The sequence below is a fragment of the Myotis daubentonii genome, chromosome 10 (assembly GCF_963259705.1).
Source record: "Myotis daubentonii chromosome 10, mMyoDau2.1, whole genome shotgun sequence".
Taxonomy (NCBI): domain Eukaryota; kingdom Metazoa; phylum Chordata; class Mammalia; order Chiroptera; family Vespertilionidae; genus Myotis; species Myotis daubentonii.
In genome coordinates, this window is record NC_081849.1 from 85,335,339 (window position 1) to 85,353,749 (window position 18,411).

Below are 18,411 nucleotides of genomic sequence, written 5' to 3' on the forward strand. Positions count from 1 at the left end.
CACGGCCCCGAACAGCGGCAGCTGAGCTCAGTGATGCCAGTCGGCACCAGCATGGCAGCTGCCTCGGTTCCAGCATAACCCCTCCCGGGTGCTCCCAGCCCCACAGGCAGGTGCGATCCCAGGCAGCGCTGTCTCTCTTACTGGGTGGCCCGGGGAAGACTCGGCACCGGACCTGCCGCTCACGCCCGGGCTCCGTGCGCGCCTGCACACCACGTGCTCCTGTGACGCCATCTGGGCAGAAGGCGATCTGACGTGGGCGGGGTAGGTGAGAACCCGCCTCACCACGCGTCGTGGACCCACGCAGGTGCATCTGAAGCAGGTCCCAGCTCCTGCACAAACCAGAAAGCTGGCTCCCAGCCCCGGCCTGGGGGCAGCTAAAAGCACACAAACGCCGGAAGTGGCACAGGGCGCTCGCGATGCCGCCTCCTGCCTGGAAGCAGATGCGCCGAGACCCCGGCTGGTCTGCACCCTGGGCCTCGCAGGCGGGGATGTGGTTGAACTCGGAGGCCCCTTTTCCTTAAACACTTTAATGTCAGGAGACGGGTGGGCTCACCGAGGTCGTGGAAGGTCGCCTGTGCCCCGACCGGCAGAGGCTCTGCTTGAACCCTTTCCAGCAGGAAAAGCTGCCCGTAACCCTGGCAGCCTCGCGGTGAGGACACGCCCCCTCGCGGTGAGGACACGCCCCCTCGCGGTGAGGACACGCCCCTCACGGTGAGGACACGCCCCCTCGCGGTGAGGACACGCCCCCACGGTGAGGACACGCCCCCTCGCGGTGAGGACACGCCCCCTCGCGGTGAGGACACAGCCCCTGGCGGTGAGGACATGGCAGCGCCGATCACTTGGCCTCATGAGAGCCGCCAGCACGTCGCCTTTGACTTGGCAAAGCTGCCGGAGCCCCGATGGTGTCTGACCGACAGACCATGACGCGGAGCTTTCATCCTGAAGACGGAAACCTGGTTTACGCGACACGCCCATCGCTCTCATTCTGCTCCCACGAAAGCGGCCACGGGCCTGCTCCCTTCCTCCCGCCTGGAGGCAGGCCTCGCGTCACGGCCACACGGACACCGCCCGGCCCAGACATCCCTGCAGCCGCGTGGCTGGCTCTGTGGGTGTCCCGGGCCGAGGTCACACAAGCCTCAGGAAGAATGAGGCTGCCGGCGGCGGCCTGTCCACGGCTGGGCCCTCCCTCCGTCCAATTCCTCCTGTTGCTGCTTTGAGCCCTGCGGGCGCTGGAGCTGCAGCAGCCACTGCGGAGCTGAGGGAAATGACGAAGGTGGCAGAGCTGGGCCTGACCCTCCTGGGGTGACAGGCAGGCACCCGGCTGTCCCTGAACCTGGCTCCTTTGCTCTGAGAGTCTCTCTCCCTCAAATGCCCGGCCCCTCCCTCCCTGGGTGAGGCCCACCAGGCGAAACTACCCCATGAAGTCGGCTCCCTGTCCCTGGCCCTGGCCAGGAGGAGCCACCTGATCACTGGGCCCTGGAGCAGGAAGCGCGTGCGGCTGTGGTCTCCCCGTGCCCCCCCCCCCGCCCCCACCTGGGCGTCTCAGGCAGAGCTGTGGCATCCTCCTCTTCCTCTTCACCCGGCGGTGTTTGCAGTGCCAGCCGTCTCCTCACGTGCACAGACAGCTCAGAGGGGCTGACTGCGTGAGTGTGCACACCCAGATCTGAAAGGGCTGAGGACTGCAGGGTGACACTGAGCTGTAACCAGAGCGCCCCGAGCTGAAACCCTGCCGGCCGATGGGAATGCGAGGTGCACCCGTGGTCACACCCGCTGAACACGCTGAACATCTGCATCCCCGTGTGGCGGGGCCCTGGGTGATGTGAGGTTTTGCCGGGAGCGTGGGAGCTGCTTTTCAACTCAGGCCGCGCTTGGCCGCCACGAGCTGTGCTTTTTGTCTGCCTTTCAGTCGGGAGTTTGCATGACGGCTGGGACTGTCTCTAAATCCCGGACACGCCTTTGTCAGGTCAGCTCTGTCTGCAGGCTCCCCCGCCCCCCCACGCAGCAGGCAAGGCGCTCCCAGAGCCGGTCTGTGTGCCCCAGTGAGTGACCTTAACCCAAAGGCCTGAAGACACGTCCACGTCCTAAGCCAGGAAACACCTGCCTAACAGGTCGACGCGACCAACACCGTGAACACGGGACCTGACCCGCAGCGGTCGCGGCGGCTCCTCCTGCCCGTTTGCTCTTCAAAGACGCCTCCAGCGCGGCCAGGCCCACCCGCCAGAGACCTGGGGCAGACACGGTGAGTGAAACCAGGGACCCGTGAGCTTTCTCGGCCGCGAGTGCCCGGGGCGCGCGGGGACCGCCTCCCGAGTGACCCACCCCGAGGTGCAGCTCGCGGGCGTCGGCGTCACCGCTCAGCGTGTTCTAAGCAGGCGTGTTTCGCAACTTCATTTATTGATTCAATAGCAACAACAACAAAGGGTTACATCTCCCGTGTGACAATGAGCCGCATGCGACCAGGGAGGTCACGCGTGTGAACTGCAGCATCCACCACACGACGTGGCCCCGTCCCTGTGGTCACAGCCCAGCCCCGGGGGCTCGGGAGGCAGAGTCCAGCCCAAAGACGCTCCCAGAAGCGCCCGTGGCCACTGGCGACCCCTCCACTGGAGTCAAAGCGGGCGCCCTCAAGAGACGGCCACTCAGCGTAGGCGGGGAGGTGTCAGCGCAGACCGTCCGACCGGAGCGGCCTCAGCAGTGGACACATGACCGAGGGATTTAGGCGACGCCAGGCGCAGCCTCTCAGAGCCTCAGTCAGCACGTCAGATCTGAGGACGGACATGGACAGTGGCCTGAAGCCTTTAGGAAAGGGGGCGGTTAAAGGTCTGCGATGGTGGCTATGCCCTACGCCGTGCTGGCTGGGTGCGTAGCAGGAATGTATGTCAGAATCGCGGGGGGCTTATGTAGAATTCAGGTAACGGGGCTCCCCCACGTCTCAGACCCACGGCCACCTGCCTGCGAACAAGTGCCCAGGAGCTGCTGATGCCGCTGAAAACTACCGATTTAAAAGCATTTAAAAATGGTGACTACTGATCCAAACTAAGAAACAGAAAAGGCATTTCCATCCCATCGCTTCGTATACTCCCCTAATTTTATCATCTGTGAAATTCTGATAAAACTTTTATAAACCATACACATTACCAAGTTCAAATTACTTAATTTTGTGAAAGCAATCATCCTTTTTTATAGCATCTTTGAGATGAAAAGAAAGGTGATTTTTTCATGTCATACCATATATACCATCCAGTGCAAGGGAAATTTGCATTAAACCCACTGGAATCTTATTTAGACACTTGAGAGCTTATCCAGGAAAAAGATGACAAATTGAAACATGATCCTGGGACCGTTCCCCATAAGGAGGTGGAAGGGGCGTGGCCTCGGGCCTCACAGGAAGGTGAAGTGTGTGAGGCCCGGGCCTCGCCAGCGCCCAGCCTGAGTCTGGACTCAGAATCACGCACACGTGCGTCACCAAGAAGGGCCCCCCACCCCCGGCTCACACAGGGGGCGACTGGGCTGGAGGAGCCGCGCAAAGGCTTGGTTATTAATGAACAGAGGTGAGCGTGGGAAACGCAGGCGACAGAGGAACCCCGGCCGGGCGTGTCCAGGCTCCTACGTTGGCTGAGGACTGAAGGGGGGGGGGGGGGGTGCAGGGGCGGGTTGGGGCAGACTCCTTCCTCTGAAGTGGCCTCCGGGCTCAGACAGGCAGGGGCTGGGGCTGGCAGCCCTGGGCGGGCGGGTCAGAGGGCGCTGGAGCAGCCGACTGCTGCTCAGCAAAATCAACAAACACCTGAAAGGAAGAGTGAACATGATTGTCACCTACAAGAACCGGGCCGCCCACTCCTCAGTGTTATACAAGGGAACCCTCCCACAGCACACCCAGCTCTTCCTAAAGCCTCACCCCTCTCTCCCACCCTCCTAGACCCTCTCTCCCACCCTCCTAGACCCTCTCTCCCACCCTCCTAGACCCTCTCTCCCACCCCCTCCTAGACCCTCTCTCTCTCCCACCCCCTCCTAGATCCTCTCTCCTACCCCCTCCTAGACCCTCTCTCTCCCACCCCTCCTAGGTCCCCCTAAACAGGTAAAACCTCTGAAATTGAACCCCAGGGGGGTAACTATGAGCAAATGGAAGCCTGGAGGCCGGGACCCGGGGTGCAGAGCCGACAGCAACAGGCCTCCCACTGGTCACCCATCCGCATCCTGCGAAAGCATCAGCGCTGCCGGGAGCGGAGATGGCACGGGCGTGTTGTGCGGCCCACCTGCTCCAGCGTGGCCTGGGCCAGGGCGTAGTGGCGGATGCTCCCGGCGGCCTTGCTGTCCTCCAGCAGCTGGAACAGGTCGGCCAGGCAGGCCCAACCCGCGGGCACGTGATACTCCAGCACATTCAGGCGCTGCCCCTGGAATCCAGACGGAGTGGCCCCTGACACAGGCATCAGCACAACCCATATGGGCGCCACCCACGCGGGCACAGCAGGCGAGGGGCCCTTCCTGGTCTCCGCGTGGGGAGAGGACAGTTTACCGCGAGGCGCACAGGACACGCAGCAACCCCGGCTTCGCCCCCGCTGGCCTCCCGCCGGCAGGGCAGCCGCTGGGCGCGACCATCTCCAGGCCCCATAGAGCGATTGGACAGGGTGTCCCTGCGGCCCGCGCTCTGCCTGGCGGGACCTCCTCCCTTCACAGTAGAATCGGCGGGTGACCGAGACGGGGCAGCCCCTCCTGGAGGCAGTGCAGGGGGAGCTGCTGGCCCGCCTGGAGCCAGGGCCCCGGGGCTCCGCTGCTCAAGGTCGGCAGGCAGAGCGCGGCCTGGACTCAGAGGCAGCAGGTCCCACCAGTCCCGGGGGAGGCTGTGCCGCACTGCGTCCCCTGGGGAGCGGCTAAGGGGGCACAGGGGCCCTGGGAAGAAGGCAGAGGCCCTCGGCCGGTCACCACCTCCGGCACCGGGATAACATTGGCCATTATCTGTCCGGATCCAGGGAGCCGGGCCAGGAGCTGTGCCCAGGACAGGGTGTGACTACAGTCTCCTTGGGGGACCCCAGGAAGCCCCCTTCTCAGCGCCACCAGCTCCGCCCGCTCACATCTGCAGGAGGCGGCCCCTGCTCTGCGCAGACAGAAGCGGAAGGAGCAAGCGCAGCCACAGGAACCTTCGCTGCAGACAGACACTCAGCAGGGTCCCTGGCGCTACCTTCAGCCGGGCTCCCGGGAAGCGCAGCTGCAGGCGGTCGGAGAGCGCGCGCTGACTTCCTCCCGCGCAGACCCACACGCGGACGGTGTAGCCCGCCCCGAACCTGAGCACAGGGAAGCGTGGTTACTGCTCGGACCAACACAGTGCCTCTGAGTCCACTGCTCAGGAGGCAGGAAGAGAAGCAACCACTCCAAACGCTGGGGTCTTGGAAGCTCAAAACTATATTCACGCCCGGCCAGTGCGGCTCAGTGGTTGAGCATCAACCTAGGAACCAGGAGGTCACGGTTAGATTCCCAGTTAGGCCCATGCCTGGGTTGTGGGATCAATCTCCAGTGTGGGGAGTGCAGGAGGCAGCCGATCAGTGATTCTCTCTCATCACTGATGTTTCTGTCTCTCTCTGCCTCTCCCTTCCTCTCTGAAATCAATTATAAAATATATTTAAAATATATCTATATATATAAAAGGCCTAGTGACTGACCGTCCGTCTGTCTGACTGACTGGTACTTATGACACGCACTGGCAATTTAAAAATAAATGTTGACTGGCACATGCGCGATACATGTAAAGCGTTCGCTGGCGCCAATCACACGTGACCAACCGGCTGGTACATATGACGCGCACTGGCAATTTAATTTTGTATTTTAATCTTATAATAGTATACTATATATACTATTTTGACATGTAATTTTTTGCAGTAACGTAATTACCACACGACTCTTTCTTCTAATTAATTTCTTTTCAATGTGCACGAATCCGTGCACCAGGCCACTAGTTTACGTATGTGTGTGTATATATATATATTCAGAAATTAATTATAGCTGCTATGTAGTTTGCTCAAATTCAACTTATACTGACACAGAAACTAAGTTAATCTTTTTAAAAAATCATCAAATCCTGGAAGCAACACCCATTTGATAGAGAGGAAGGTGAAAATGCAAACTGAGAAAGCGAGTGCTGAGGTGGGAGCTGAGCTGCTGGAGCACCCGCCCCCCCCCGCCCCCCCCCCCAGCAGAGCTGTCAGGTCTGCAGGGACCGAGGTGGCCGGGGAAGGACAGAGGGACGAGGGATGGGGAGCAATCAGTCAGCACAGCTGTCATTGAACCAGCCGCCCACCTGCCGCTGTGAGACCACCAACCCCAGGAGCCTCTGCGGCCCCAGGGAGGGCAGCCTGAGGAGCTGCAGGGGGCCCCCTGTGACCCGAGGGCCACAGCTGGGGAATCAAACAGTGACCTCCCCAAATCCACGGGCCGCCCACAGCCACGTTATCCCACTGCTACAGGCCAGGTGCCGGGCATGGGCCATCACAGCATCTCCACGCTGAGTGCAAGTGTAGCTTCAACGCCTGTATTACCAGTCAGAACAGTCACCAGACAGTAACCGAGCCCCTCACCAGGCACCAGCCAAGGAGAGTGAGCTGAACCTGCACAAGGAGCCGCGCGGAGATCGCAGAGATCAGGTCGGGCACCAAGGAGACAGAAAGAGAAAATCAATGAAACAAAAACCGGGTTCTTCCCAACGACCAGCAAAATTCACAAACCTTTAGCCCCACTGACCGAGCAAGACGACAGAGACTCCAACTCCAGGATCAGGACTGGGAGCCGGGGCACTCCCAGCCTCATGGGAGGGAGGGAGGGAGGAAATGAGCCGCTGTGTCTCCGGGCACCGCTGTTAGCGACACACGCTGCTGAGACCGACTCCAGAAGAAGGGAAGGAAACAGACTTCCAACAAGAGAAGAGGTGAAGCTGGTGGTTTCAACCACCCAGGAAGGAAGTGCCAGGCGAGGCGGCTCACTGAGTAGAAGGCAAGTTTCTCTCCGGGACACGAAGGAGAGCCCACACGGACGTTAACGTCATGCGGGAGGGCGGCTGACCCAGCAACACCCACCTGGGCCCGGAAAGGTGACCTTCGCGCCCCAACACGGCGTCACAGGCCAAGCACCCACAGGGCTTTCTCCATAAATAAAAGCATATTAACCTGACACCTACGGCTCTTCAACACATCTCTGCTCGCCGATTAACATTAAAAACATCGAACAAACCAAAACAAGAAGAGATGTATCGACTTAACAATGAACCGCTATAAAAAAACAGGTTAAACAAATGAAAAGGAAAAGAGAGACTTTGAAAACAGTTTAGGCAACACCGAGTTTTTAAGAAGTTATAGTGGGACATAAAATACTCATAGAAATTGATGACAAAATCACTAACATTCCAACAAGGAGCGGAAAGAGGACACGAAGAGGCTGAGCCAGGGGCGCCTGCGAGAGGCGTGGGCCCAGGTACCTTCGGCTTCACCATCGAACCCTCCCACCCAGGAGGCCTTCCAAGGCCAGCATCGCCTGCCTCGCCCTGGGCCAGGGGCACGGGCACAGCCTTGCAGGACAGCCGGTCCATCCTCATCTCGACTCTGCCATGGACGGTCAGCCCTCCCGAGCCCACAGTGGTCCCCGTCCCCGGGGAAGGAGACAGCGGGGGCAGCAGGGAAGGACCGGGCCCTGAGCTGAGGCATCATCACCTGATCCCTCCGGTGGGGAAGCACCTCCAGGCACCACCCCGTTGCCGCGGACGACAGCGAACAGGCGGGGAGAGAAGCAGACGTACCTGTCCTTGATGTGCTGGGGGGTGCCCAGGCACCTGAAACTGCCGTCCACCATGATGGTGAGCCTCGTGCACAGGGCCTCACACTCCTCCATGCTGCGGGGAGGAGGGAGCACGTCAGCAGAGCAGCAAGACGCCGGCCCACAGGTCAGCCGGCCCGCAGGTCAGCCAACGCCCGCAGGTCATTCAGCACCTGCAGGTCATCTGGCACCCGCAGGTCAGCCGACAGCTGCAGGTCATAGGTCATCTGGCACCCGCAGGTCAGCTGGCACCCACAGGTCAGCTGGCACCGCAGGTCATAGGTCATCTGGTACCCGCAGGTCAGCCAGTACCCACAGGTCACAGGTCAGCTGGCCTGCAGGTCAACTGCCACCCATAGGTCATAGGTCAGCCGGCATCCACACCTGCAGGTCAGCCGGCTCACAGGTCATAGGTCAGCCGGCACCCGGTCAGCATCACAGAGAGCACCTCTCAGTGGTGGGCGCTGACCCCACAATAACCAAGCGCCTGCGTGTTTCCAGCCCAGGAAGCAGGTGAGATCCGTGAGCGCCTCCAGCAACAGCACAAAGTGCGACTCAGCAAGAAGGACCCTCCCAAAGCAGTGACATTTATGGAAAGAAACAAGTTTCCTGATGGACTTAAATAAAGACTTCAATCAACAGAATGAAGCATTAAAAAAAGGAAAGAATGGATATTTTTAGAATGGGAAATTATTACAATATAAAAATTATTATACAAAATTATTGTAATGTAAAATATGATTGGTAACTTTAAGTGTCAAATATGATAAGCATAAACATTAAATGTGATTAGTAAAAAAATTGTATAAAATATGTTTACCATATATAAAAATAAATATGTGATATTTAATATACAATACAATATAATAAATAACAATGAAACGTGTAATTATAATTCATTTTGTAATATAAATTAACATTATTTTGATACAAAATATTTAATGACTATTTATAATTTTTAATTGTATTCTTATAAGTATATAAAATATAACATCTATACTAATAAAAGCCTAGGTGGTCGTCACGCCCTCACGCCATGATGCCCTCGGGCCGTAACAATCCATCACCAGGAGGCTGCATACGCAGCAGGCGTGCACAGGTGGGTGGGTCCCGGTGGCTCCATGCGGCGTGGAGGCAGGACCTCCGGCCCCAGCCTACCTCTTTAGGGCAATCCATCGAGGAGCCCCGGATGGGTGGGCGGGGCCTACCTCTTTGGGGAGATGGATCGCGGGGCTCCCGCACTGTGAGAGGGCACAGGCCAGGCTTGGGAACCCCCCCCCCAAGTGCACAGATTTCGTGCACCGAGCCTCTAGTTAATTATAATAAGGCTATGGTACCATGCCCATCAACATTTTATCACTCCGGATGAGAAATTTAGAGTAATTCTTATGTCTATCTTTAGAAGCATTTCTGAGACGCAGGAAGACTGAGGGGAGGGGTGGGTGGCCCTGTTTAGGGACCACATCGCGTGGGGCTGGGACAGTGACAGAGGTCGTGCACCAGGCACTGCAGGCGGTCCCTGGCTCAGGAGAGGATAGCACAGACGAGACATTAACATCTCAGAACGTGCGTGGCCTGAGGTCAGGGAGGAGGCACAGGCCCGGCCAGCCCTGGACTAACTGTAGTTCCTCTCCGTATTCCCACCCGCACCTCCTGCCCCTGCGGCCGCCAGGACCAGGGTCAGGAGTGAGGAGAGGAGGGAGTCACCGAGCCGTCCTGCTGGCACGACAGGCCCTCGACGTCTGGGCGTGGACGTGGACAGAGGCATGAACCGAGGCCACGGCGTCGCTGTGAGCAGGGGCTGCTAGAGGCACCGCAGCGGTGGGTCCACTGAGGCAGTCGGACAGTCATGTGAAACGCGGGAGCAGGAGGGGTGTGTCATGTGACACTGGCACCCAACCTCAGAGCCCCGCCCCCCGACCTGAGGCAGCACGGGGAGGGCAGGCGGAGTTTCCAGAACTGGCCAGCAAAGGGGTCATGTCAGGCAAGAGTGCATTTGTCACATTTAATTCGTGTAAACGTGAAATTCTATTTTCTGAAGAGCAAACACATACAGAAGTTAAAAAGGCAGAACTTCTAGTCACAACCAATGAAGAGAACTGACAAGTCCCTTCCCCCAAAACAACTCTAAACCGGGCACAATGAGCAACAACAGCCATTTCCGAATCCTGCATATTAACCACGGCGTGAGCCACCAGAGAAACGCAGCTGACACCTGCGGATCCGGGGGAAGGTCTGAGCTGAGGCTCCAGCTTCCCCACACGGCTGCTGCGAGTCAGGCACGAGGACTCACGGCTGAACCACTGGGCAATGTCCACGCCCCACTCCGTGGTCGGTGCCGTGACTGTCTTAGAGCCGAGGGGACGGCCGGCGCCAATGGCTCCAGCCCCGGCCTGAGCTGGGCTCCGCTAGACAACACGGTGTGGTCGGGCCCACACACCTGCCAGACAACATGGTGGGGCCAGGGCGGCCCACACCTGCCAGGCTGCACCCCGTGGGCAGGGCAGAGCCTGTGCAGCCACACTCCACGTTGGTCCCCGGCTCCCCACACACGTCTCGGGGGCCACGGAACCCAGGAGAAAGCAGCCTGGGCAGCTAGGAAACGCCTGTGCCCGGTGTCCTCCCTGTCCACACGCAGATCCCTACCTGGTCAGAGTCCTGTTGCTCAAGGCGGCTGAGCACCACCCCCGCCCAGGTAGCGGCTGTGAAAGCTGGGAGGACCTCAGCACCTAGGCTTTGAAAATGACGACAACATGCCCTGGCCGGCATGGCTCAGTAGATAGAGCGTCGGCTTGTGGATGGAGGGGTGCCAGGTTCGATTCCGGCCAAGGGCACATGCCCAGGTTGCAGGCTCGATCTCTGGTGGGGGGCGTGCAGGAGGCAGCCGACCAATGGTTCTCTCTCATCATTGATGTTTCCATCTCTCTCCCTCTCCTTTCCTCTCTGAAATCAATAAAAATATATTAAAATAATAATAATAAAAATAAATAAATAAGAATGACAACATTTAGAAACACACTTGGCAGAGGCGTCGGTCGCTGCTCGCCCACCTCGGGGACAGTTTCAGAGATTTACCCCCGGCACGGCAACCCCACACAGACACACAACGACCCACAAACACCCTGGCAACACCAGCGCTTGGAGAAAGGAGGAGTCAGGTCCGGGGTGGACCTTTAATACCTAAAACGTCCACCTCTCCGCAAACCCTAGACATGCAAGAAACAAAGAAAGCATGATGCGCTCAGGCCACGGCACAGGAGCCATTTCCACGTGTCCCAGATGTCAGATGAGCAGGAACGCTTCAACGCGGCCCCCGGAAATGTGTCCGACAACCAAAAGCACCATGTTTACAGAGTGACAGCGACGTCTGACAATGCCATCACATGGCCATCACAACAGAGAGTCTGCAGGGGACGGAAATGCATCTTTAAGAAGAAAGGCAGGGGAAGCTTCCGGATGAGCCGTCCCTGCAGGGCCCCGCACACCTGAGACGGAGGAGAGACTCGGTGACCGTGAAGATGAACCGGTAGAGACGGTCAAATCTGAGACGAGAGAAAGCTGGGCCGAAAAGAAAGGACAGAGACCCCCAGACCAGTGGGGCCCCGCGAGGCCCGCAGACGCGGCCTGCACCCACCACGGAGGGAGGGCCAGAGGCCGACCCCTCTCTCGGGCCTTATCAGCCAAGCACGCAGCCCACTCGCCGGAAGCGACTCTGTGAGCCTCACATGCGAGTGCTGCGCGGCCAAGGAGGTTCTGACATCGAATCACAAGATGAATTCTGTGAGCAAGAAGCCAGGAGACCAAACTCAGAGGCTGCTGTCTTCACGTCAGCTCGTCCTCCTGCTGGGGACGCGGCCTTAGACGGAAAGGCCCGAGGGCCCAGGAAGCCAGAGGCCCGGCTCTCCAGGGACCTTGGACCCAGCAGGCCCCAGGTGCGGATTCCAGCCGTGCTGCCGCTGGCCACGGCCCTGGCTGTGCGGCTCCCCTGTGCCTGGGTCAGTGGAGGGCACAGGCTGCTGTGGACACGGAGGACCCTGTGGGCAGCCAGAGCCCAGCCCCGGCCTGTGGGCCCGCAGCTCGCTCCCTGCTCACCTGTGCGAGGTCAGCACCACGGCGCAGCCCTCCTGAACTTCCTTGGCGATCGTTTTCCACAGGAACCGCTTCGAGCAGGGGTCCATCCCTGAGCTGGGCTCGTCCTGAAGGAAAGCAGCAGTGATGGGTCAGGGCCTGGCCCTGAGGAGCCCCGCTCCGGCTCCGGGGCCGCTGTCCGCACTGCCTCACACCGTGCTCCCCACGGCACCTCCATGCCAGCTCCTCCACAGGGGCAGGGGAGTGAGTCCCCTGATGTCTCTAAGACGCACCCTCAGCTGCTATAAAGCCTCAGAATGAGACACCAAGAAGGACGTACGACGGCAGGAAAAGGCTCCATTTACTCAGCAACGTCAAGTCACGTGCCATTTCCTGGAGCCCGACTTCTCCCCTCAACACCAAGCACGTCCTGTTGGAGTGTCGGGGAGAGATGCTGGCCCAGTGGGAGGTCTGGCTTGTGCGGCCGGGAGCCCCCAACACGTCTCCCAGCACTCAGGCCGCTCTCCACGGGCGGGCGCCGCGGGGATGTGTACACAGGCCTCCCTGCCAGGTGGTCAGGGCGCCGGCCTCTCCCCCGAGACTGTCCAATAAGGGACAGCAGCCAGCACAGCCACGGCGTCCCATGTGGAGGGACCCAAGTGACCCCTAACCTTTTGTCAGAGCAACAACGACACGGATTCTTGTGCCGCAGGACGTCACCCGTGGGTCTGAGTGCCGAGATGGAAAAGGCCGGCGCCCTCCGGGCAGAGGACAAACAGGTGGGTGAGCTTCCGGGTGAGTCCGGATCCGCAAATGCTGCTCTTCGTGTCACAGTTTCACTGAAGCGTCAATTTGACAGTGAAAGGGACCATCGAGAATAAACACTCCGTAAACTCCCGGGGACGGTCCGACTGTGGGGGACGCTGACCCCGAAGAGCGTTACTTCAAGCCCGCCCCCCCCCCCCCAGCTGACGCCAGCTGCTCACCAGCAGGAGAAGGTGGGGCTTCCCCAGCAGGGCCAGGGCTGCGGACAGCTTCCGCCGGGTGCCCCCGCTGTAGGTGGCCACCGGCTTGTCCACGTGGGCCTCCAGGTGTAAGCGCCTCACCAGGTCCCCGGCCACCTGGAGGAGAGGAGTCTGTGCACAACCCACTCAGGCCCCAGCCCCCCTGGGCGATGAGGAGGGACAGACAGGGCTCACTCCTGAGGCTCCAGGGGCGCTCGGGCCTGGGAGCCCTCGGAGGGCCGGGTTGGAGCCCAGGGAGCCAGGGCGGCCGGACACCAGACAAACAGCCCAAGGGGGCAGGCAGGGGGCCTGACTGGGAGCCAAGCCCCGAGCCGCAGGGAGCAGAGAGGCATCGCTCGGGCCCGTCCTGGTCCTGGGGCCTCACCTTGGGGATGTGCGGCCCTGGGATCCCGCGCAGGCGGCAGTAGTAGCGCAGGTGCTCCCAGCCCGTCAGCGGCTCGTCCAGCGCGTCCTGCTGCGGACAGTAGCCCACGCGCACGCCGGCCGCCCCTGCCGAGAACAGAGGCACGTCCTCCCTGCAGAGAGCGGCGGTCAGAAAGCTCCACACAGGACAGACCAGGCCTGGGCCCGGCCCCTCCCGGAGGCACCGAGGCCTGTCTCAGGAGGAACTCGCCGCAGGAGGGCTCCGGCCTGAGCAGCACCTGTGCTCAGACTCTGCGGCCACGGCTGCGTGTGTCACGGGAAACGGTGTGTGAGCGCTGAGCCGTGGGCCGGTGTCTCCCCACCAAGACAGCTCACCGGACACCTCGTTCATCGGTGACGAGACTATCGCCCGGTGTCAGGTTTTAAGTTAATAGGTTGAACAAGGAAAGAGCACTGCTCCTCACGCTGGAACCTTAAAGGGCAGGAGCTTCCATAGGGTGGGGCCGGAATCACATGCTCCCGTCCGGAGGGCGTGCTGTGAGCTGCGTGGGCAGGAAGGTATCTACACTGACTGCTTAACACTCCATTGTGCCCTAATCGCCTTTTAAGTCCTTGAATACCAATGTACAATTCACATTACAAGTAATCAAGGTTGAAACTCTAATGGATGCAGGGGTGCTTTACTTACAATTAAACGAGCTGCACAGACATGTAGCCTAGCAGGGCTTGCCGACCATTATGGAGATGTGCATTCATTGCTGCTTTCCAGAGCAGCGATTTGAATTTCATTTCCCAATTATTTTAGAAACGATGGACCAAGATTACAAAGGAGACAGACAGCCTCCCAGGGATGAGAAAATAAACCATATATCTTTGTTTCCTTTTGAATTCTGATTATTTTGTCCTTTTGTACTTGTACACAGAGAAGTTACCAAAATAAATAAATATATAACAAAACACCACCCAATCAACAGAACACCTTCTCACTCCTAGGACTGCAGGGAAAACCGACAACACAGCCTGAGAGCTTCACTTCCACACAGCCACCTGGATCTGCAGCTTGATTCACTCCATTCACACCACACACACTCCCTCAGCCAAACTCTGTTTACAGTTCTTAACACAATTAGTTTGAAACATTGACTTGTTTCCAGTGATATGGACTAACCCAAGTGTAACTGTATCCTCTGCCTGCAAGCAGCAACACTGTTACAGCTGGGAGCCAATATGCAACACTGTTACAGCTGGGAGCCGATATGTAACACTGTTACAGCTGGGAGCCGATATGCAACACTGTTACAGCTGGGAGCCGATATGCCAAGCTGTTACAGCTGGGAGCCGATATGCAACAATATGCAACGCTGTTATAGCTGGGAGCTGATATGAAACGCTGTTACAGCTGGGAGCTGATATGCAACACTGTTAAGCTGGGAGCTGATATGCCAAGCTGTTACAGCTGGGAGCCGATATGCAACAATATGCAACGCTGTTATAGCTGGGAGCTGATATGAAACGCTGTTACAGCTGGGAGCTGATATGCAACACTGTTAAGCTGGGAGCTGATATGCCATGCTGTTACAGCTGGGAGCCGATATGCAACGATATGCAACGCTGTTATAGCTGGGAGCTGATATGAAACGCTGTTACAGCTGGGAGCTGATATGCAACACTGTTAAGCTGGGAGCTGATATGCAACACTGTTAAGCTGGGAGCTGATATGCAACACTGTTAAGCTGGGAGCTGATATGCAACGCTGTTACAGCTGGGAGCAGATAGGGACAGTGGACTGACTGCCTGGCGGCTAAACATGGAGGCTTGACAAGGAGTGAGGCAGACAAGGTTTCGTGTCTCCCACATTCTTCACCTCCGTTAGGAGAGGGGATCACTCTTCAATGGGAAGAGCATCCTATGACTGGATGGGGGGGCTTTCCTATGAGACGTCATTCACACCTGGAGTTGTCATCACCCCAGGATACAGACGAGGGGGGTGGGGAAAGGGGACCAGAAGGAGCAAAGGGACCGGAAGCACGGCAAACTCCGTGACCTCTCCCACATCTGTCAGAATAGCCCAGAACGATGTCACCAAAACACACACCCGCTAATTGCTCACACGGAGGGTGACCGGAAATCGGTTATCTTGAAACTGGATAAGTAAGAAGGGGAATAATGAGCATCCGCCTGTCCTTTTTCATATGAACTATAGCTCTGAGTAATCAAATAAAATATAGTGAGAGCAACTCATTGTAACATTATTCAGGCTCAGAAGTGAAGACAAAATGAGTTGGAGCATCGCCATGCTGCAACCCCCAGTGAGTGAGTGACGGCATAACCAGGCAGCAGGCTTCCCAGCTGCAGCACCAAAGGCGTGAAGACAGGCGAGTGCCTCCGGGTGGGAGGGGCAGGGCAGCTCCTGTGGGTTCTGAGCCCAAGGGGTCCTCACATCTCACGCAGACAGCCACCTGGACAGCGCGCTCTCCAGGCCCAGGGCCGGGACCAGCAAGTAGATTGTAAAGAAAGAAGGAGATGGAGAGAGGGAGCCTGAGATCCAGAGACTCAAAGCCACACCAAGTGCTGGCAAAGGAGCGAGATTAAACTGTGGTGTCTTCAGACACTCCTGGAAATGAAGCCACACAGAATCTATTGGGTGGGAATGGGCTAGTCCTATATAATAAAGAGGTAATAAGCAAATTAACCCTCACACCCTCACAAGATGGCTGCCTATGACCAGGCCAGCAGGGGTGTTAGTGAGGGACGACCAAACAACTGAACAGCAGGCTGCATGGGGGCGACCAGTCTGCCCAGGGGGCCGTGAGGGGTGACCAGGCCGGCGGGTAGGGGCAGTTGGGGGCAACCAGGCCGGGGGGGGGGGGAGTTAGGGACAACCAGGCTGGCAGAGGTGGCAGCTGGGGGTGATTAGGCTGGCAGAGGGGGCAATTGGGGGGCAATTAGGCTGGCAGGGGGGGCAGTGAGGGGTGACTAGGCCAGCAGGGGGGCAGTTGGGGTGACCAGGCTGGCAGGGGGGGCAGTTAGGGGCGATCAGGCCAGCAGGGGGGGGGCAGTTGGGGGTGACTAGGCCAGCAGGGGGGCAGTTGGGGTGACCAGGCTGGCAGGGGGGGCAGTTAGGGGCAACCAGGCCAGCAGGGGGGGGGCAGTTGGGGGAAACCAGGCCAGCAGGGGGGAGCAGTAAGGGGTGACCAGGCTAGCAGGGGGGGGCAGTTAGGGGTGAACAGGCCAGCAGGTGAGCGATTAGGAGCCAGCGGTCCAGGACTGTGAGAGGGATGTCTGACTGCCGGCAGTCGGACATCCCCCGAGGGGTCCCGGATTGGAGAGGGTGCAGGCTGAGCTGAGGGGACGAATTTCGTGCACCAGGCCTCTAGTAATACATAAAATGGCATTTTTTTTAAACCAGGAGAGGCGTTACCCAGAGGGGAGAACTGACCGGAAAAGGGTTTAATGGGATGGTTTTGTGCTGTTTCTTGAGCTAGTACAGATCATAAGAGAACATTACTTTGTGAAAATGCATCAAGTTGTTCTTTCCTATAGGTAACTTACACTCTAATAAATACTTTTTAAGGAATTTCAAAAATCTTAAGCCATATCATTGACTATATTCCTTATGCTATACTGTGCATCCCTGCATATATCTGAAATATAAATATAAAAGAAAAAGAAAAATATTAAGCCGAGGAACACAAAATTGGGCATCTAGAAATCCTCCTACATGTAAATTTTTGAAAGACTAAATCAAACTTACATGTGTCGTTTAGAGAATATGACACCAATAATGACACTTATCAAGTTTTTAGGATCCAGGTTAAGCTTATCAAGAAGCATATTTATAAACTTAATGATTTGATAATTTATTTTTTAAAAGATTTTAAAAGTCAAATCAAGAGGTCAAAAACAAAACAAGACTGAGAAAAGCATGGTGGAGGGCTTAATAAGAATGACAAAATTCATAAATTTGGAAACGAAAAGACTTGAATTGCTGAAGAAATTCAATCATTCATTCTTTTTAAAGTAAAACAGTCACAGTTGAGAAAGTATACAGATAGTTTTATAGGAAATCTCAAGCATATTGGTATAGGGATAGAATGAAAATACAAATCTTATGATAATTATGACTCTATGAAAAGTAGTAAACAATTTTAAATTGAGTTTTTGTAAGAAAATACAAATTGTCAAAATGCAATGAAAATTTAATAGCAAGGACTGGAAATGAAAGATTTCAACAACAAACTAATTTTTCTTATGACTCATAAATTTAAAATATTACATAAAATTCAGCAAATAAGAAAGATTTAAATCCATGAGAAAATAATGTTTACTGCAGAAAGGGAAAGACAGATCAATAATCAGAAATGTTTTATTTATGATACTAGAGGCCTGGTGCACAAAATTTGTGCACAAGGAGGGGGGTCCCTCAGGCGGCCTGCGCCCTCAGGGGATGTCCAAGTGCCAGTTTAGTCCCAATCCCGGCCTAAACCGGCAGTTGGACATCCCCCTCACAATCTGGGATGCTTTTCACACAGGTGAAAGGCATCTTGCTGTTGTATGGGCAGCTACATTTTTTGCCCTGATTATAAAAAGTAGTTCATAACATGATCCTTCTGGGGCAGTAGTACCATTTTCCCCATCTTATGGGTGGAAAAACTGAAGCAGAGAGAAGTTTAGTAACTGGCTTTGTCACAGTTTTAAGTGTCAGAATCAGAGCTGGCCACAGAATGTGCAAGCCTGATCCATGCATGTCATCGCTGCATCATCCTGTTTTTTCAGTGTTAGAGCAGCCTTGCCAGGTTCTAATTTTTAAATCTAGGACACTGTTCCCAATAGATAGGGTAGGGTTCTAGGCCTGGCCAGCGATCAGGGCTGATCTGTGGGGCAATGGTGGGCAGGGCAATTGGGGGCCCCTGTTGGCACCCGCCTTGGCTGGCGGCCTGGTGCTGCCTGCTCACCAGCCCCACCCCCTGCCACCACCACTGGTCGCCTCTCTCCTATGGTATCTGCCCCCTGGTGGTCAGTGTGCGTCATAGTGACTGGTCATTCGCCAGCTGTCCCACCCTTCGGTCAATTTGCATATTAGGGTTTTATTATATAGGATAACTATGTGGAAAGAAAAAGAATTATAAAATATGAATGCTAAATTGATAAATTAAATTTT

General features: G+C 56.7%; 1 protein-coding gene across 1 annotated transcript in view; it reads right to left on the minus strand.

The window, feature by feature from the left end:
* Window positions 1-3,651: 3,651 nt before the first annotated feature.
* Window positions 3,652-18,411, minus strand: part of ABCA13 (ATP binding cassette subfamily A member 13) — a 125,818-nt gene continuing 111,058 nt past the window's right edge. The window contains exons 50-56 of the mRNA XM_059711290.1: window positions 13,252-13,402; window positions 12,849-12,983; window positions 11,887-11,990; window positions 7,778-7,870; window positions 5,177-5,279; window positions 4,254-4,391; window positions 3,652-3,784 (exon numbers count right to left, since the gene is read on the minus strand). Of these exons, the coding sequence (XP_059567273.1) occupies window positions 3,692-3,784; window positions 4,254-4,391; window positions 5,177-5,279; window positions 7,778-7,870; window positions 11,887-11,990; window positions 12,849-12,983; window positions 13,252-13,402 (817 nt within the window). The 3' untranslated portion in view covers window positions 3,652-3,691. The remainder of the gene's footprint in view (window positions 3,785-4,253; window positions 4,392-5,176; window positions 5,280-7,777; window positions 7,871-11,886; window positions 11,991-12,848; window positions 12,984-13,251; window positions 13,403-18,411) is intronic.